The sequence below is a fragment of the Bufo bufo genome, chromosome 1 (assembly GCF_905171765.1).
Source record: "Bufo bufo chromosome 1, aBufBuf1.1, whole genome shotgun sequence".
Classification (NCBI taxonomy): domain Eukaryota; kingdom Metazoa; phylum Chordata; class Amphibia; order Anura; family Bufonidae; genus Bufo; species Bufo bufo.
Window position 1 is genome coordinate 220,769,442 of NC_053389.1, and position 21,666 is coordinate 220,791,107.

Consider the following 21,666-nt stretch of genomic DNA (forward strand, 5'->3'; position numbering starts at 1 on the left):
AAAATTCTAGGAACTCGCCATGCCCCTCACGGAATACCTTGGGGTCTCTTCTTTCCAAAATGGGGTCACTTGTGGGGTAGTTATACTGCCCTGGTATTCTAGGGGCCCAAATGTGTGGTAAGGAGTTTGAAATCAAATTCAGGAAAAAATGAGGAGTGAAATCCGAAAGGTGCTCTTTGGAATATGGGCCCCTTTGCCCACCTAGGCTGCAAAAAAGTGTCACACATCTGGTATCCCCGTACTCAGGAGAAGTTGAGGAATGTGTTTTGGGGTGTCTTTTTACATATACCCATGCTGGGTGAGATAAATATCTTGGTCAAATGACAACTTTGTATAAAAAAATGGGAAAAGTTGTCTTTTGCCAAGATATTTCTCTCACCCAGCATGGGTATATATAAAATGACACCCCAAAACACATTCCCCACCTTCTCCTGAGTACGGAGATACCAGATGTGTGACACTTTTTTGCAGCCTAGGTGGGCAAAGGGGCCCATATTCCAAAGAGCACCTTTCGGATTTCACAGGTCATTTTTTACAGAATTTGATTTCAAACTCCTTACCACACATTTGGGCCCCTAGAATGCCAGGGCAGTATAACTACCCCACAAGTGACCCCATTTTGGAAAGAAGAGACCCCAAGGTATTCGCTGATGGGCATAGTGAGTTCATAGAACTTTTTATTTTTTGTCACAAGTTAGTGGAATATGAGACTTTGTAAGAAAAAAAAAAAAAAAAAAAAATCATCATTTTCCGCTAACTTGTGACAAAAAATAAAAAGTTCTATGAACTCACTATGCCCATCAGCGAATACCTTAGGGTGTGTACTTTCAGAAATGGGGTCATTTGTGGGGTGTTTGTACTGTCTGGGCATTGTAGAACCTCAGGAAACATGACAGGTGCTCAGAAAGTCAGAGCTGCTTCAAAAAGCGGAAATTCACATTTTTGTACCATAGTTTGTAAACGCTATAACTTTTACCCAAACCATTTTTTTTTTACCCAAACATTTTTTTTTTATCAAAGACATGTAGAACTATCAATTTAGAGCAAAATTTCTATATGGATGTCGTTTTTTTTGCAAAATTTTACAACTGAAAGTGAAAAATGTCATTTTTTTTGCAAAAAAATCGTTAAATTTCGATTAATAACAAAAAAAGTAAAAATGTCAGCAGCAATGAAATACCACCAAATGAAAGCTCTATTAGTGAGAAGAAAAGGAGGTAAAATTCATTTGGGTGGTAAGTTGCATGACCGAGCAATAAACGGTGAAAGTAGTGTAGGTCAGAAGTGTAAAAAGTGGCCTGGTCTTTCAGGGTGTTTAAGCACTGGGGGCTGAGGTGGTTAATTTGCTGACATATTTTTGGATTTGCAGTAAAGTTGTTCAATTTCTGTATAGGCGACAAAACTTTTGTCTTGCCAAAATTTGACCTGTCTTGATTAAATTATAAATCTTTTTTTCAGTGAAACTAATTTATTTCAGTGCATTAATCATCATTTGGGAGGGCTTTAGCTTTTCATATGAGCTATTTCTAACACCAATTGATTAATTAAAAGTCAGGTTAATAGCAGGAGTTTCTACAAAATAGAGAAGCGACAAGACTTTTGTCAGGGACTGTATATCAAAGATGACACGTCAAGTATGCCACTTATCCCCTCTTTTCTATTCTGTCTGCTCCAGCACTCCCCAGGCCATGCACAAAGTGAAGGGAGTGCCACACCCTTTCTTCCCTTTGGGGCATACCCCAGAGGTGAGGGGTCTCTTGCCTGTTGATAGTTAGGGGTGTCCTTGGTGTGTTGGTGTGATGTTGGGTGCAAGGCAGGTAGATGGGAGCTGACCCATTGCTTTACAATGAAAAGGCCGGATTGAACCAGTAATCATGTCATTAATTAAACTTTTGGCAAAGCGCAAATACACGTGCCCTTGGGAGTAGGTACAGTTCTTATTAGCAATTTACATTTGCTTCTTGCAGAGCAAAGGCAACCTCCACTTTCCACTTCCAGATACATTCTTTTAATATACAGTAGCTATGCTTCACTCTATCAATCAATTCAATCCAACTTTGTGGTGCAGTATATTCTCACAAGACTACAGTATAGCCTCTAAAAATGTGGTTCTACAATGCCTACTGCAGGGTTTAGTTCTTTAACAGAATTATATATGTCTCTATCCAATATTACTAAGGACCTAAGGTTTTTACTTCTAGTCAAAAATACAGTACAGACCAAAAGTTTGGACACACCTTCTCATTCAAAGAGTTTTCTTTATTTTCATGACTAGGAAAATTGTAGATTCACGCTGAAGGCATCAAAACTATGAATTAACACATGTGGAATTATATACATAACAAACAAGTGTGAAACAACTGAAAATATGTCATATTCTAGGTTCTTCAAAGTAGCCACCTTTTGCTTTGATTACTGCTTTGCACACTCTTGGCATTCTCTTGATGAGCTTCAAGAGGTAGTCCCCTGAAATGGTTTTCACTTCACAGGTGTGCCCTGTCAGGTTTAATAAGTGGGATTTCTTGCCTTATAAATGGCGTTGGGACCATCAGTTGCGTTGAGGAGAAGTCAGGTGGATACACAGCTGATAGTCCTACTGAATAGACTGTTAGAATTTGTATTATGGCAAGAAAAAAGCAGCTAAGTAAAGAAAAACGAGTGGCCATCAATACTTTAAGAAATTAAGGTCAGTCAGTCAGACGAAAAATTGGGAAAACTTTGAAAGTAAGGGCTATTTGACCATGAAGGAGAGTGATGGGGTGCTGCGCCAGATGACCTGGCCTCCACAGTCACCGGACCTGAACCCAATCGAGATGGTTTGGGGGAGCTGGACCGCAGAGTGAAGGCAAAAGGGCCAACAAGTGCTAAGCATCTCTGGGAACTCCTTCAAGACTGTTGGAAGACCATTTCAGGGGACTACCTCTTGAAGCTCATCAAGAGAATGCCAAGAGTGTGCAAAGCAGTAATCAAAGCAAAAGGTGGCTACTTTGAAGAACCTAGAATATGACATATTTTCAGTTGTTTCACACTTGTTTGTTATGTATATAATTCCACATGTGTTAATTCATAGTTTTGATGCCTTCATAGTCATGAAAATAAAGAAAACTCTTTGAATCAGAAGGTGTGTCCAAACTTTTGGTCTGTACTGTATGTTCAGTCCAAAGCCAGTACTTTTGCACGGGTTGCTAGGGACTCAAAAAAATTTAAGGACTCAAGCCCCAATGCATATGTATTAAAATAGTATTTTGGTTGGTTATCCACTATCCATAGGATAGGGGCTAACTATTAGATCACGAGAATGGGGCCCCGTAACCGCTGCAGCCCTTTGAAAAAAATGGAGTGGCCAGTCGCACATGCACGTGGCTGCTCTATTCATTTCTATGAGTTCTGTAGACAGCTGAGTACAGTGGTTGGCTATCTTCGGAATTCCCATAGAAAAGAATGGAGCTGCCGCACAAATGACCAACTGGCTGCTTTGTTCTTTTCAGGGGGCAGCAGGGGATATGGGTACTCAGTTCTCATGATCTAATAGTCAACCCACCGGAATACCTCTTTACATTTTCGATCCAAACCCCCAGCCCCAGTGCTAAAGACATATTTAGATTGACATTACATTCAGTGCAATCACACACATAGCACCACTTATCTATTACATCCAGTAACACCTACTCCTCTGTTGTATACATTTCCTTTCTTTATCTTTTCCATTTGGCCCAGACCGCCATGATGACTTCTTTCAGCCAGATCTCATCTCTGCAGCGTTTACCATACAGGTATCTTCGATTTCTCTCCTTCCCATCATCCTGATCCTGGTGCCCCAACAGTGTTATCCTTCTGCTACCCCTAATACTGTGCCCACTGTGCTCCCAAATGCCCAAAAGATTACACCACATAAAAATAGTGCCATACAAATAGTCCCCAAACTACTCCTAAAAGTCCTACCAGTTGTAATAATCCTCTCTCAGAGTGCCCTCATTTGTGATGGTGTTCCCTACAGTGATGAAACTCCCTGGGAGTGCCCATTAGTAGTAGTGTCCTCCATATTGTGCCTAATAATAATAATAATAATAATGCCCCTACAAACCCCCAAGTACTAATAATGCCCCATAGTGGCACCAGTAGTAAAAAAGGCCCCTCAATAAGAATGCCCCTTGTAGCGTTCCCAGTAGTTATAACTCCCCCTTATGTGCCCCAAGTATAAGTATAGGGCTCCTAGTAAGTTACGTGCTCCCTAGAGCGCCCCCAGTAATTATAATGTCTCCTATAGCGCCCGGTAGATAAATGCCCCTCTGTAGTGCCCCAGTAAGTATAAATGCCCCTCGGTAGTGCCCCAAGTAGGTATAAATGCCCTTCTGTAGCATCCCTGCAGTTATAATGCCATCAACATAGTGCCCCCAGTACTATCCCCTCCCCCCTTCCCCCTCAAAGGAGAGTGAAGGAAAAAAATAAAAATAAAATACTCACCTGACTCCTCACAGCCGTCTGGGACGCAAGCCACAGGCCTCTCTCAGTATCACTTTGCGACCCCCTGCTCCGTTCTACTGTCTCATAGACCATATTGTCTCATGGTTGTCTCCTGAGGAAATAAAAAAGAAATTTGCTGTGTTGGATGGACCTTTTTTTCAAATTGCTAATTTTACAGCTCTAGATCCCTTAATAACGCTACAGCCATCATATGTCAGATGACATGGTAGGTCCAGGCAAAAACAGAGTTACACTTTTGCAGCTATGGGAATTAGCTAAGGGTTTACAAGTTCTTAAAATTAGACATGGTAAAGATGGATGGGGTATTAGGATATAGCAGAAATAATATTAGGGTTGGGAACAAGTGCACGACTATATCATAAATGGAAGCATACTTTAAGCTCATGTACTCAGCTCTTTATGGGTTTGATACACCACCCTCCCTAATTTTTCCTGACAGAATAGTGGCCTGCCAAAGTGTCATACCTCTCACAGTAATTTGTATCATAGTGTGTTGGATTATGCGCATTAAGCTACATAAATACACACTGGCAATGCGCTTTCCATTGAGCTCCACAAGTAATACTTGTCTATCGAACTAAACCCTCAAATAGAGAAATAGCCAAGATATCAAAATTTCCAAGATGCAACCAAAACATTGAAGAGAGATCCAAATATAGAGAAGAGAGCACTGAGCCATGATGGAAGTGATCAGACAGAGGACGGCACCTCTCACTGCACACCTGAAGGTCTTTCCTGTCAGGAGAATACATCAGCTCTTATGGGGTCACTGTGGATATCAATGTAATGGGGGAAATGGAGGCCAAAGCTCTCCAGTGATTCAGTAGTAACATTCCAGCAGTCAATTTAATCTTCTTCCTCCTCTGTTTTGCAGGCTTTCCTGGTCGCTCTTTCTTTCTGTTATTTCGCTAAGGCATTTTCTGGGAGTTACATGAAGAGCTCAATAACACAGATTGAACGCCGCTTCGACATTTCCTCCTCCACAGTCGGGATAGTGGATGGAAGCTTTGAGATTGGTAATTATTATTATTACCTTTAATTTACTTTCATGTCTGTGGCATTTTATCTTTGCGTTTTATTTTTTCCATATAGGAAACCTGCTGATGATTCCCTTTGTTAGTTACTTTGGGGCAAAGCTTCACAGGCCGAGGATCATCGCTGCTGGCTGCTTAATGATGGCGTTGGGCAGTTTCCTTACAGCGATGCCACATTTCTTCATGGGGACGTATGTATCGCACCGTGTTATATCCTGAACGTGAGCTCCAGCGAGTGTCAGACTGAAGTGCCAGGAGCCCACTAGTGGAATTGATTCTGGGGGCCCACCCTATAGCTACATGGAAATATTAGCCTTTGCCCACGTCTGTGGTAGCAAATCCATATTGCTTATGTACCAGCAAAGTGGATATGTTTTTAAGAAATCTTATCCAATTGCTTTGAAATTCACTGCATACATTGTGTGGATTTTAAATCAGCGGTATGATCAGGTCCCCACCAATCATTACCCAGACACAATGACTCCTCCATATCACAGCAATGCCAAACACTGCATCTTGTCCTGTTTAAGTGAAAAGGCACAGATACAGCCATATGTACTGTACATGTACAAAGGGACTCAACAGGAGCGTGATAGCCCCTTCAGTGTGATAAGCATCGGGGGCACTGGACCCCAGTTATCAAACATTTATCGCCTAAATTTATATGCTGCACAGGTACAATATAATAAACCAAGGGACACAGCAATGTAGGGGAATTGGGGAAAGGAGGAGCCGTTACCTGCAGTCCTATGTAACACCACAGATAACACAGTGATAACTCTGTGACATACCTCCCAGCTTTTCAAAAGCCTAAAGAGGGACACTACCAGTGGTACACTGTGGCAATTTTTTTTTACACTAAGCCACATCTCTAACTCCACCCAAGGCACGCTTAGTGTACTCCACGTGGTAATTAGGAAAGCAGAGAAAGAGGGCAGGACCGATAGTAGCAAGAATGGTGGTTGTAGTACTCAATCACTCTGTCACTTTCCTGGGCCATGCAGTGATGGCAAGGGTGCACCGTTCTTTCCTTTGGGGCACACTCTGGTTCTGAGGTTCTACTGCCTGATGATAGTTGAGGTGCCCTTGGTGTTGGTAGTTTTGAGGTGCAAGGCAGGGTCCCTTGGTGCCACTATGGATGTCAATCAGAAAGCAATGATGATGCAGTTGTTCAGCAGAGCAATTCTTTACTGAAGAATTCAAATGCAAACAGGACAGTTCATAGCATGCACGGACTGGCAATTGCTCATAAGTGCACTTTTCACTGTTGTTACAGGAAAAAATCTAAAAGTGGCCCTATTTTGTAGGCAGGTCCAAACTGAAAGAAGGCTGGATTACATAAGTAAATAGGGCCAACACAAGTAGGCAGGATCAGCAGTACCATAGTTCAGCACACCAAAACACCATCCCAGCAGAGCCAAATACCACAGTGCAGCACAAAAGCTGTCCATCTGTGGTGGCCATCAATAGCTGGCATGCTCTGCACAGCAACAAGCCAGTACCACCATCAGCAAGCTACCTGAAATTCCCCTAGCACAAAATACATCCCCAAAAACTTCCATTGGCTGGTTGTGAGGAGGGTTTAGGCGGCCCCTTGGGCATCGTCCCACCGGGAAATTTCCATGTAAGGTCTATGGCCATTCTGCCCTTGAGCAGAGAGTATAGAGCAGGCATGCTCAACCTGCGGCCCTCCAGCTGTTGTAAAACTACAGCTCCCACCATGCCCTGTTGTAGGCTAATAGCTGTAAGCTGTTCGGGAATGCTGGGAGTTGTAGTTTTGCAACAGCTGGAGGGCCGCAGGTTGAGCATGCCTGGTATAGAGGAAGTGCAGCACTGGTATTCAGGAAAGTCAGGGGGCAGTGGGGCACATTTACTAAGAGACTTGTGACTATTTTAGAAGTAAAATAGTCGCAAATCCCCTTTTAACCAATTTTACGCCATGTCCTCCAGTTGGTCAGAACGGAGGCGGAGTGTAAGCATGTCAGGGGCCATGCCAGGGCTGGGACTCCAGCACCTGCAAATTTGCTATCATTTACACCTGGCAACATGCAAAAAATCTTAGCGAAAAACGACGCCAGCCAGGGCTGGCATAGTTTTTACACCAGGCGCACGAACTGCCACAGTTATGCTCATGCCTCGTCATAAATTAGATGACTCTTACTGCAGAGCAAGATAAAAAGTAAGACCGGCGTATAAAGCCGGTCTTAGTAAATGTGCCCCAGTGTCAGTGGATTCTCTGGTCCTCTGGTTGGTCACTCCGATGCTAGCTCCAGCGTTGCACTCACCATGCTTTCTTTTTACAGTTATAAGTATAATTCAGTGAAGATGGAAATGTCTTCGCACATCAATTCTACAGACTCCACCTATAGTGTCTCCCCATGTCTGGCCAACACAACATTAACCGAGGACATCAAACCAGGTAAGTAACTGACCTCAGATTCATGTGATCAAAATATAACAAAAAAGGCTGAAGTACAAAGAAGGAGGAACAGTCACATGCTAAACAGCAACCATATACAGTTCATGTACATGGAGGGCTGTTTGCCAAAGAAAGCAGCCGTCCAGACATCGCCTGGAAGATTTGCCAGCTCTTCTAGGAATATGGGAGATCTCCCTTTTTTCCAGGGGTGCCTTCTACACATTTGAGGAGAGTCTACATATATTCTGATAACACACATTGTTACCAGCAGTCCTATGTGACATCACAAATAACACACAGTGATAATTCTAAGGTCTCATTCACACATCAGTGTTTTGGTCAGTGTTTTTCATCAGTGATTGTGAGCCAAAACCAGAAGTGGAGGCTACATAGAAATAAAGGTATTAAGAAAAGATCTGCACCTGTTCTGTGATTAGACTCGCACTTGGTCTTGGCTTAAAATCACTGATGGAAATCACTGACCGAACACTGAGACACATTTATCAAGCTCGCCTGTTTTTAGGCTTTCAATTAGACAGGTGTACTGTATTTGCTTCACCTGTCTGTCTGTTTCCGACTATTTATCAAGCACTTCATAAATTAGACCAGGCATATTGGCATTAGGCCTAGTTCACATGAAAGTTTTTTTGCGGGTGTACGGGCCGTTTTTTGTGTTCCGCATACGGAACCATTCATTTCAATGGTTCCGCAAAAAAAACGGAATGTGTTCCGTATGCATTCCGTTTCCATATTTCTGTTTTTCCGTTCCGTTGAAAGATAGAGCTTGTCCTATATTTGGCCGTAAATCGTGGCTCCATTCAAGTCAATGGGTCCGCAAAAAAAAACGGAACACATACGGAAATGCATCCGTATGTCTTCTGTTTCCGTTCCGTTTTTGCTGAACCATCTATTGAAAATGTTATGCCCAGCCCAATTTTTGCTATGTAATTACTGTACACTGTATATGCCATACAGAAAAACGGAACGGAAAAACGGAACAGAAACGGAAACACAACGGAACTCAAAAACGGAACAACGGATCTATAACTATAAAAGCCATACGTTCGTGTGAACTTGGCCTTAGTCTGACTTCTAGTAGTTCTCTCTCAGTACAACAGGTTCATATTCACTAAGACTGGTCTAATTAGTATGCACATGAACATGTGGCGCAAGTGAGTTGAAATTTGGTGCACATCTCTTTATTTTTGAGCCAAAATGTGGTGCAACTCATCACTCAAAACGAACGCAGAAAAGTAATCCAGCCCAAGTGGAGTAGAAAAAGACTAAATCAGGCAAAATAAGGCACCTACATTAATAGGTCGGAAAATAGGTGCAAAAGTTAGAAAACTTCTGAATTAGTATATAAAAAAATCTAAATAGGTGAACGAGGCTCAAATGCCTTCAAACTAAGCGCATTTTCAGTAGTAAATGAGACAAAAAAATAAGGCTAGTTTCACACTAGCGTTTTAGTTTTCCGGTATTGAGATCCATCATAGGGTCTCAATACCGGAAAAAAACGCTTCAGTTTTGTCCCCATTCATTGTCAATAGGGACAAAACTGAACTGAACAGAAAGGAATGCTCCAAAATGCGCAATTTAGTTGCGTTCCCATACATGTTGTAGTATGCTTTCTGTCCTAGGATGCGGAGCACAATAGAAAACGGATCCATCCCCCATTGACTTTCAATGGAGTTCATGACGGATCCATCTTGGGTATGTTAAAGATAATACAACCGGATCCGTTCATAATGGATGCAGATGGTTGTATTATCAGTAACGTAAGCATTTTTGATGAACCCTGCCGGATCCATTAAAAACGCTAGTGTGAAAGTAGCTTAAGACAGTCTAAAACAGCATTTTTACGCCTAAAAACAGGTGCACAAACTATAGTAAATGCGCCCCCTTAACTGTGTGAATTACGGCTCACTCATGACTTCAGAAGAAGAAGGCAGTGTCCTAATAAGTGACGTTTTGGATCAAAAGCAAGCAATAATTTCTTTTGCAAACCAATACTTGGTTCAGAGCAAGACAAAAGTGTCTGACCATACACCACTTTTATCGTCCAGCCTGAGCCCCTGGGTTAAATCTGGCACAGGCCTAGACAGTCTGGTGCACATTTACTAAGACCAGCTTTTTTCTCCGGTCTCAGTTTCCTCCTTCTGCACTGCATTAAGATCTGTCTAATTTATGACGAGGCTGCTGGCTGGCATAGTTTTTAGCTAACATTTGTGCCTGTTTCCAGGTGCAAATGTAAGTAAAAGTGATGAGGCTGGAGTCACAGCCATGGCACAGCCCCCGACATGTCCCATCCCTATCATACCAAACTGGCGTATACGCCACAAAACCGGCTGTGCGTCAAAATATGCAACATTTTTTATGTCTAAAAGTGTTGCAAGTACCTTAGTAAATGTGCCCCTCTGTCGAAGCTTACAACATCTTTACTGCTACATGTGACCTGTTTATGTTTTCAGAGTGTGTGAAGGAGACAAACTCTCACTTTTGGGTTTACGTCTTGGTCGGGAATCTGCTGCGAGGAATTGGAGAGACCCCCATCACTCCTCTGGGAATCTCTTACATTGATGATTTTGCTGGGCCGGAAAACACCCCACTGTATATAGGTAATGGTGATGTCATTGGTTAGCAGATATAAGAAGCAGGTGGAGCTACAGTACATATCTCTGTAGATAAGACTAGTCCTGGAAGTTTCTTCTCTGCTGGGACCCTCCTAATCAACTGATATTCTTGGGGTCACCCTTGCAGTGCTGATGTTTGCCGCTAGTGCACGCCTGCCCCCAGACTACCACTCCAGCCCCATTGACTATAATGGGGGCGGGACAGAGTTCCGGCGGCAGCACGGCAAACATGCCGAGAGACGGCCGGAATAAAACTACGACATACCATAGTTTTATTCCGGCCGCCTCTCGGCATATTTGCCGTGCTGCCACCGGAACTCCGGCCCGCCCCCATTATAGTCTGGGGCACGCGTGCACTAGCGGCAGCACGGATCCAACAGGCTGTTCACCCACTGGAACAGCCTGCCAGAGTTCCTTGCCGCTAGTGGGAAAGTGGCTTTATAAAGGAAACACAACTTTTTGGGATTACTGCACCCCTGTCACTATTATAATCCTATTGTTATTATGGTAATTTTCTCTTCTCAGCTTGTCTGCACACTGTGGCGTTGTTTGGCCCGATGACTGGATTTATGCTTAGCTCGTTATTCGCTAGGCTTTACGTAGATATCGGATTTGTGAATCTTGGTGAGTTACCATTTATTAATTTTCATTGATCGTGTTGCAAAAAAAATCACTATTATTGCTGGCAACACAATTGAAATACGTATGTATAGTGCAGCAGGAGGCTCATGGGCATTTTATTGATTTACATGAGATCATGTCATGAAGTTGTAGGAAGCAAACAAACAAAGATGGATGTAAGGAGCAAGTGCTGAAAGCAGGTGCAGGTGAGTCGCAGTTACAGATGGCACAGAGGAGGTCAGATGAAGCAAGTAACAGTCCAGTCCACTTTACTGAGCAGTGTAATAGTTCAGCCGTGTTGGATTTCTTGCGACTGTGGCGGCGATCCCATTCATTTCTATGGGATCACCGCTGCTCAGCGATTCTGGCCACGACAGTTGTCGCGCGACCAATGTCACCGTGTAGCCCTTGCTTTATGGAGATAAAAAGTTAAATGTGGGCTTAATTATTTAGATCACAAGTGAATAGAATAAAGTGAAATATATGTAGAAGCACATGAGAGAACAAAAGAAAAATAATATAAAAATAATTGTCCCAGTCCAGTAATATAAAATATGATTAGGTGCGGTCCCAGCAGCTGGATGAGTTAAAACAGTGACGGAACCATCATAAAAAAAAAAAAGTCCATTTATAAGTACAAATAACACTTCTCCTGGTGTAGATACCAAATAAATATATCTATTAGAGATATACTGTACTGTATGCAAACTAGCGCTCTATTTTATACTTCAGGATATAGACATCTTTATGTGCATATATCAATATAGTTTTTTAATTGGCGGAGTACTGAGAGTCTTTTTTTTGTTCAATACATTTTTGAGTAGTTTTATTTTGTACATACTGTATATAACAGTATACAAAAACAAAGAACAAAGACATAATAAATAGGGATTAGCGAATCGACTTTGGATGAAACATCCAAAGTCGATTTGCATAAAAGTTTGTTTGAATACTGCACTCCGTACAGTATTAGAATGTATTGGCTCAGATGAGACGAAGTTATTACTTCGCGAAGTCTCGCGAGACTTCGGGTAATAACTTAAAAAATGTATTTCTACTGTTAAAAACCTTTTCCTGAATCTCGGGTCCGGTTCCAAGTGGTTCCATATGATAAAACTTGCGTATTTCTTTGCGAGATTGTTTTTTTGTGACACATGGTATGTCATGTTAATGCTAAATTTGAGTCAATATGTTTTACCTTTATTTATAAAATATAAATCCAAAATTTACAGAACATTTAGAGAAATTTAAAATTTTCTAAATTTGAATCTCTCTGCTTTTAAGACAGATGGTAATACCTCATAAAATTAATTAACATTTACCATATGTCTACTTTATGTTGGCATCCTCTTGGTAATGCTATGTAATGATGGACGAACATCTGCCGGGACGGTTCGCCGAACGCGATCAAATGTTCACGAACCGCAAGTTCGCGGCGGGTCCTATTCATTTTAACGGCAGGCGAACCTGAAAAACCTTCAGCTCATATTTGCAGCCAAGAAATAATTACTAAAAGTGCACAAATAGTCCCACAACATGGACAGTGACATACCAGATGTATTATTCGAATTTGCGATCTCCATTCATAATTTTTTTTATGCAAAATATCGGCAATATAATTTTCGTGTACGCGCATGCGCAAATGCACTATACAGTACCCAAATGCACTATAAAGAAAGTATCTTGGTATATAACACCCCGCTTCAATCAGTTTTTTTGTGGGACGACTGGTATATCACACCAGTAGAAATTATTTGTTCCAATAACGCTTGTCCCTCTATATACCTGCAGTATCGCAGCAGAACCACACACAACTGCCGACAATACAAATGCACGATAATATACTTTCTAACATAGAAAGTATATTATAACATTGTACAAGGAAGGCAATCCATTAGAATATACATAAAGATAAAACGTAACCTTTAATAATTTTACTATGAGGGTCCATTCACACGTCCGTAAGTGTTTTGCGGATCCGCAAAACACGGACACCGGCAACGTGCATTCCGCAATTTGTGGACCGCACATCGCCGACACTATAATAGAAAATGCCTAATCTTGTCTGCAATTGCGGACAAGAATAGGACATGTTCTATTTTTTTGCGGAAACGGAAGCACAGATGCGGAAGTGCGGATCTGCAAATGCGGATGTGGATCCGCAAATGCGGATGCGGAAGCACATTCCGGCCCATTTGAAAATGAATGGGTCTGCACCCGTTCCGCAAAATTGCGGAACGGATGCGGACCCATTTTGCGGACATGTGAATGGAAAAGATATCCTTCAAAATGAAAATAAATTTAATTATTAAAGTTAAGCAAAAAGCATAGATGTGGTAGGCAATAACAAGTGCTCGGCGGCACCAAATCAGAAACCATATGTCCTACCACAATCCGGGGGGTTCCAGTGCACATCCATGAATCCTGGAGGGAAAGCAAAAAACATCTATCCCTGGGCTAGATGATGATGTGGTATTGAAGGACAGGGTGGGCAAAGAACTGTCCCTGATATTGCCCTACAGGGGGTGCTATTCTGGCCCTGATAGCCTAACCACAGACCACCCGCCCTGATAAGAGCGACCCTGCCCGGAACCTTACCCTATATAAAAATGGCCCTAGTAAGCCACTAGCCCCTAGTCCCCGAACTTTCAGGTGATCACTATATAGATCTAAGTGTTTTTGACTCATTATAAAAGTATATTATAAGTATATCGCACCCCTCTGTGTATCACACATATCGATAGCACACCTATACTAGTCCTTAAAAGGACTTTTGTGGCCCTATTAGCTAGCATTTGGTGTCCCTAACAGCCTGTCCCTGCTCCACACAGCAACCTCTCCCTACACTGGCAAAACACTGAATGTAAAATGGCAGCCAGATCAGGTTTATTTATAAGGTAGGGGGTATGTCCATATGCTGAAATGTCTCAATTGGCTGTCCTGTATCACCTAATGGATGTGTCATGGGTCAAAGTTCTTCATAATGTAAAAAAATATGGCGGGCGCAAATTTCTCCATATGTTCGCATGTTCAGCGAATCGCGAACACGCAAAGTTCGCCGTGAAACGACCGCCGGGCAAACAGCAAGAACATCTCTAATGCTATGTATATATATATATATATATATATATATATACACTGCTCAAAAAAATAAAGGGAACACAAAAATAACACATCCTAGATCTGAGTTAATTAAATATTCTTCTGAAATACTTTGTTCTTTACATAGTTGAATGTGCTGACAACAAAATCACACAAAAATAAAAAAATGGAAATCAAATTTTTCAACCCATGGAGGTCTGGATTTGGAGTCACACTCAAAATTAAAGTGGAAAAACACACTACAGGCTGATCCAACTTTGATGTAATGTCCTTAAAACAAGTCAAAATGAGGCTCAGTAGTGTGGGTGGCCTCCATGTGCCTGTATGACCTCCCTATAACGCCTGTGCATGCTCCTGATGAGGTGGCGGACGGTCTCCTGAGGGATCTTCTCCCAGACCTGGACTAAAGCATCTGCCAACTCCTGGACAGTCTGTGGTGCAATGTGACGTTGGTGGATAGAGCGAGACATGATGTCCCAGATGTGCTCAATTGGATTCAGGTCTGGGGAACGGGCAGGCCAGTCCATAGCATCAATGCCTTCGTCTTGCAGGAACTGCTGACACACTCCAGCTACATGAGGTCTAGCATTGTCTTGCATTAGGAGGAACCCAGGGCCAACCGCACCAGCATATGGTCTCACAAGGGTTCTGAGGATCTCATCTCAGTACCTAATGGCAGTCAGGCTACCTCTGGTGAGCACATGGAGGGCTGTGCGGCCCTCTAAAGAAATGCCACCCCACACCATTACTGACCCAATGCCAAACCGGTCATGCTGGAGGATGTTGCAGGCAGCAGAACGTTCTCCATGGCGTCTCCAGACTCTGTCACGTCTGTCACATGTGCTCAGTGTGAACCTGCTTTCATCTGTGAAGAGCACAGGGCGCCAGTGGCGAATTTGCAAATCTTGGTGTTCTCTGGCAAATGCCAAACGTCCTGCACGGTGTTGGGCTGTAAGCACAACCCCCACCTGTGGACGTCGGGACCTCATATCACCCTCATGGAGTCTGTTTCTGACCGTTTGAGTAGACACATGCACATTTGTGGCCTGCTGGAGGTCATTTTGCAGGGCTCTGGCAGTGCTCCTCCTGTTCTTCCTTGCACAAAGGCGGAGGTAGCGGTCCTGCTGCTGGGTTGTTGCCCTCCTACGGCCTCCTCCACGTCTCCTGATGTACTGTCCTGTCTCCTGGTAGCGCCTCCATGCTCTGGACACTACGCTGACAGACACAGCAAACCTTCTTGCCACAGCTCGCATTGATGTGCCATCCTGGATAAGCTGCACTACCTGAGCCACTTGTGTGGGTTGTAGACTCCGTCTCATGCTACCACTAGAGTGAAAGCACCGCCAGCATTCAAAAGTGACCAAAACATCAGCCAGGAAGCATAGGAACTGAGAAGTGGTCTGTAGTCACCACCTGCAGAACCACTCCTTTATTGGGGGTGTCTTGCTAATTGCCTATAATTTCCACTGTTGTCTATCCCATTTGCACAACAGCATGTGAAATTGATTGTCACTGTCACGACTGTGACTGATCCAGACAGGTCTGGGAGGAGAAGGTCGCAGCGACTTGCTACTCGCGATAGCTTGTGAGTTTGCTCCATGGTTTAGGGTATGTCTTCCGGGTTTTGCCTTGTGAACCTTTTTGTCCTGACTGGGAGTTTGTAGGCATCCTTCTCAGGTGAGTCCTGTCTGCCACTCCCAGCTACTATATTAGTTTCACTTTCACTTGCAGTCATTGCCAGATATAGTCCTTACTTCCAGTTCTATTCTGACCTTTGAAGGAGATCGTTTGATGGTGGTGCTGTGGAGCTCTTGTCCGGCGTGGGCTGTCGTGATTGGGATCGCCTTCTCTGCTCGTGTCTGGATAAGTCTATCTCTGCTATAGTTTGTTTGTTGCTGTCTTCCCCTGCTGTTCTCCTAGACATGAGTGATGGTGACTAGTGCTCCCATCGGCCTTTCCCCACTCTAGGCTTGTTAGGGTGACTGAGGGTTTAGGCATCCTGCTCGCCGCACGGGTTCACACCCCGTCTAGGGTATCAGGGCAGACAGGTGCCAGCTTAGGGTTAGTCAGGGGTGTCCATACTATTCCCATCCGTAGATAAGGGTCCCCCTTCCCCTCCGTCTGGTGCGACACGACTGCTGCTGGGATAGCGGTCGTGACAGTATATCTGGCCTTTTTTTTTGCTTGCTGTTTTGCTTTGTATTTTTCTGTTCCACTATGGATCCGGTTACGGTTTTGGCGAAACAATTACAGGGATTATCCCTTGAAGTGGCAGGATTAAAAGCAACAGTGCTGCAGCAGCAATCCTTGGGTTCCACCGTTGCTACGGGAAACCAAGGTACTCCTGAGCCAAAAGTGGCTTTACCTGATAGGTTCTCAGGAGGGAGAGACCAATTTGTAACCTTCAGAGAAGCTTGCAAATTGTTCTTCAGGTTACGCCCTAGATCCTCCGGCGGTGAGGAACAACGGGTGGGCATTGTAATTTCTTTCCTGCAAGGAGATCCGCAGGCTTGGGCTTTCTCCCTACCACCAGACTCTCTGGCCTTACGATCAGTGGAGGAGTTTTTTGAAGCCCTGGGTCTCATATATGATGACCCGGACAGGGTCTCACTGGCTGATTCTAAGCTACGTAGACTTCGGCAAGAGAACCGGTCTGCTGAACTATATTGTTCCGAATTCCGTAGGTGGGCTACTGATACGTTATGGAACGACTCGGCCCTTAGGAGTCAGTTCTGCCAGGGGTTGTCTGAAAAATTAAAAGACGCGCTGGCGGTATACGAGGTCCCTGGGTCTCTGGAGGCTGCTATGTCTCTGTCCATAAGAATCGACAGACGACTCAGGGAGAGACTATTAAATTTTATGGAGGCCTCTATAGGGCAGGGATCGGTTTGTTATGATCCAGTCGAACCAATGCAAATAGGGGGCGCCACTAGACGGGTGAATCCTCCTAAGTTCCACCGTAGGTCAGAGGTTTGTTTTCGTTGTGGGGGGAGGGGTCATTTTGTAAAGGTTTGTCCCTCAGAACCCAAGAGACCACAAACAAAGGAGCCGCCGGAAAACTAGAGTCCCCAGATTGTGCGGAGGATAACAGTCTGGGCGTATTCATTTCCTCCATACGCATGTCTCAGTTTTTGTTGTCCGCTACCGTTGAGGCGGGCAATAAGACTGAGATCTGTTCCGTCTTTTTGGACAGTGGGGCGGGGGTCAACTTGGTGGATTCACGGTTTGCTCAGGCTCTGGGTTTTACTCCGGAACCGATACGCAGAACTATTCCTGTTTTTGCCATCGACTCCTCCCCTCTTACTCAGAAAGAGTTAACTCAGATCATCCATAATATCCATCTGCAGGTAGGGGACCTCCATAAAGAGCATATCTCTTGTTATGTCCTGGACGGTCTTCCGGCTCCTATGGTATTGGGGCTTCCCTGGCTGGTGACTCACAATCCAGTGGTGGATTGGCAGGCCGGGGTGAACATTGTAAGGACAACTGCTTGAGTAGTAGGTGCTCTACACTCTCTGTAACATCTTTACCTGCCTTTCTGTCAGATTTTATGGATGTGTTCTCTGAGAAGGGTTTACCACCTCATCGTCCATATGATTGCCCGATTAATCTATTACCTGGGGCAAAACTACCTAAAACCCGGTTATACAATCTTTCCGGCACGGAGAGGAAGGCTATGAAAGATTATATTTCGGAGAGTTTGGCTAAGGGACACATCAGACCCTCTTCTTCAACTGTGGCTGCAGGGTTCTTTTTCGTTAAAAAGAAAGATGGGAGCCTACGTCCTTGCCTGGATTTCCGGGAATTAAACCGGATAACTATCCGAGATCCCTATCCTCTTCCTCTCATTGCCGACCTCTTTAATCAGGTTGCTGGTGCTAAATGGTTCTCCAAAATGGATCTCAGAGGAGCCTATAACCTAGTTCGCATCAAAGAGGGGGATGAGTGGAAGACGGCTTTTAATACTCCGGAAGGGCATTATGAAAATCTGGTCATGCCATTCGGTCTTACTAATGCGCCTGCGGTATTCCAACATTTTGTCAACGATATTTTTAGTCACCTTATCGGGAGATTTGTTGTGATATATCTTGATGACATCCTGGTCTATTCCCCGGATCTGGATACACATAAGATCCATGTGAGACAAGTGCTGCAGATATTAAGGGCCAACAAATTGTTTGCTAAGTTAGAAAAATGTGTGTTCGCCGTAAAAGAACTGCCATTTCTGGGGTATGTGTTGTCAGATTCAGGTTTCCGCATGGATCCAGAGAAAGTCCGGGCGATTATAGACTGGGATCTGCCTGAGAACCTGAAGGCATTGCAACGCTTCCTGGGGTTTGCCAATTTTTATAGAAAGTTTATAAAAAACTATTCCTTGGTGGTCAAACCACTGACGGACATGACCCGAAAGGGATCCGATTTTTCCAAATGGTCACATGCAGCCAAAACTGCCTTTGCATCTCTGAAGGAGAGATTCACCTCGGCCCCTATTCTCGTACAGCCAGATGTCTCGCTTCCTTTTATTGTAACATAGAAACATAGAATGTGTCGGCAGATAAGAACCATTTGGCCCATCTAGTCTGCCCAATATATCTGAATCCTATGAATAGTCCCTGGCCCTATTTTATATGAAGGATAGCCTTATGCCTATCCCATGCATGCTTAAACCCCTTCACTGTATTTGCAGCTACCACTTCTGCAGGAAGGCTATTCCATGCATCCACTACTCTCTCAGTAAAGTAATACTTCCTTATATTACTTTTAAACCTTTGCCCCTCTAATTTAAAACTGTGTCCTCTTGTGGTATTTTTTCTTCTTTTAAATATGCTCTCCTCCTTTACCGAGTTGATTCCCTTTATGTATTTAAAAGTTTCTATCATATCCCCTCTGTCTCTTCTTTCTTCCAAGCTATACATGTTAAGGTCCTTTAACCTTTCCTGGTAAGTTTTATCCTGCAATCCATGTACTAGTTTAGTAGCTCTTCTCTGAACTCTCTCTAGAGTATCTATATCCTTCTGGAGATATGGCCTCCAGTACTGCGCACAATACTCCAAGTGAGGTCTCACCAGTGTTGACGCATCAGAGGTGGGGGTGGGAGCGGTACTATCTCAGGGCCCGTCCCCTGGTGAATGGCGTCCGTGTGCTTTCTTTTCGAAGAAATTGTCTACTGCAGAAAGGAACTATGATATTGGCAACAGGGAACTTTTGGCTATTAAGTTGGCTTTTGAGGAGTGGCGTCATTTTTTGGAGGGGGCGGTTCATCCCGTCACGGTGATTACTGATCACAAAAACTTATTATATCTGGAGTCTGCTAAACGTCTCACCCCTAGACAGGCTCGGTGGTCGTTATTTTTTACTAGGTTTAATTTTGTAATAACCTATCGCCCGGGGGCAAAAAATACTAAGGCGGATGGATTGTCTCGAAGTTTTCCTGGAGAGGGGGATGTTGAGGTACCAGAGCCCATTTTGCAAAAGGGGGTGGTGGTCTCTGCATTACACTCAGGTTTGGAGGGGAGGGTGTTGGAAGCTCAGGGGGACGCCCCGGCCTCCTGCCCCTCGGGTAAACTGTTTGTGCCAGAAAATTTACGACTGGAGATACTAAAAGAACACCATAACTCCACACTGGCAGGACACCCAGGTAGTAGGGCAACCTCTGAGTTAGTGTCTTGTCGGTTCTGGTGGCCTAAATGGCGCCAGGAGGTGTTGAATTTTGTGTCTGCATGTGCTACCTGTGCTCGTTCTAAGGTAGATCATACTCGTCTGGCAGGGCGTCTTTTACCTCTGGCGATCCCCAACAGGCCTTGGACGCACCTGTCAATGGATTTCATTACGGATCTACCAGTATCAGCGGGGAAGACTGTTATTCTTGTAGTTGTTGACAGATTCAGTAAAATGGTGCACTTTATTGCTCTTGCCGCATTGCCTAATGCTAACACACTGGCTCAGGTTTTTATTGACCACATCGTGAAGCTTCACGGGGTCCCTTCCGATATTGTTTCGGATCGTGGTACCCAATTCGTTTCTAAATTTTGGAAAGCTTTTTGTTCTCGTTTAGGGGTTCATCTGTCGTTTTCTTCATCTTTCCATCCACAGTCCAACGGTCAGACTGAACGTACCAATCGAAACCTAGAGACATATTTGAGATGCTTTGTTTCCGAAAATCAGGAGGAATGGTCATCTTATTTACCGTTAGCCGAGTTTGCCATTAATAATCGTCGTCAAGAATCCACCGATAAGTCACCATTTTTTGGTGCGTATGGTTTCCATCCTCAGTTTTGTACGTTTAGTGAGGGGGGGCCGTCTGGGATTCCCGAGGAGGAACGATTTGCGTCTTCACTTTCTTCAGTGTGGCAGAGTGTGCAAGAAAGTTTGAAGAGAATTGGTGGTAGATACAAATGTGCGGCTGATAGGAAGCGCTCTGAAGGTCCGGACCTTGGGGTGAATGACTTGGTGTGGTTGTCTACCAGAAATATCAAGTTGAAGGTTCCCTCGTGGAAATTAGGTCCGAGATTTATTGGTCCTTATAGGGTAATTAAGATCATTAACCCGGTGGCTTTTCGTCTGGAGCTACCTCAGACTCTAAGGATCCATAATGTCTTCCACAGATCTCTGCTTAAGAGATATGTAGAACCTCCTGAACCATTGCCACTACCGCCTCCACCGGTGGTTGTTGATGGCAGTCTTGAGTCTCAGGTAGAAAAGATTGTTGATTCACGATACGTTCGCCGCTCTCTTCAGTACCTGGTGCACTGGAAAGGTTATGGTTCCGAAGAGAGAATGTGGGTTCCAGCATCAGAGATAAAAGCGGACAGACACATTCGGGCTTTTCATAGCTCCCATCCGGAGAGGCCTGGTCTTGAGGGTCCAGGGGCCCCTCGTAGAAAGGGGGGTATTGTCACGACTGTGACTGATCCAGACAGGTCTGGGAGGAGAAGGTCGCAGCGACTTGCTACTCGCGATAGCTTGTGAGTTTGCTCCGTGGTTCAGGGTATGTCATCTGGGTTTTGCCTTGTGAACCTTTTTGTCCTGACTGGGAGTTTGTAGGCATCCTTCTCAGGTGAGTCCTGTCTGCCACTCCCAGCTACTATATTAGTTTCACTTTCACTTGCAGTCATTGCCAGATATAGTCCTTACTTCCAGTTCTATTCTGACCTTTGAAGGAGATCGTTTGATGGTGTTGCTGTGGAGCTCTTGTCCGGCGTGGACTGTCGTGATTGGGATCGCCTTCTCTGCTCGTGACTGGATAAGTCTATCTCTGATATAGTTTGTTTGTTGCTGTCTTCCCCTGCTGTTCTCCTAGACATGAGTGATGGTGATTGGTGACTAGTGCTCCCATCGGCCTTTCCCCACTCTAGGCCTTTTTAGGGTGACT

General features: G+C 44.1%; 1 protein-coding gene across 1 annotated transcript in view; it reads left to right on the forward strand.

Annotated features, from left to right (window-relative positions):
- The window catches only part of LOC121003602 (solute carrier organic anion transporter family member 1C1-like), a 216,530-nt gene that overhangs the window by 79,441 nt on the left and 115,423 nt on the right, over positions 1-21,666 (forward strand). Inside the window, exons 3-7 of the mRNA XM_040435465.1 lie at positions 5,360-5,501; positions 5,578-5,710; positions 7,823-7,938; positions 10,410-10,556; positions 11,097-11,195. Coding sequence (XP_040291399.1) covers positions 5,360-5,501; positions 5,578-5,710; positions 7,823-7,938; positions 10,410-10,556; positions 11,097-11,195 — 637 coding nt within the window. The remainder of the gene's footprint in view (positions 1-5,359; positions 5,502-5,577; positions 5,711-7,822; positions 7,939-10,409; positions 10,557-11,096; positions 11,196-21,666) is intronic.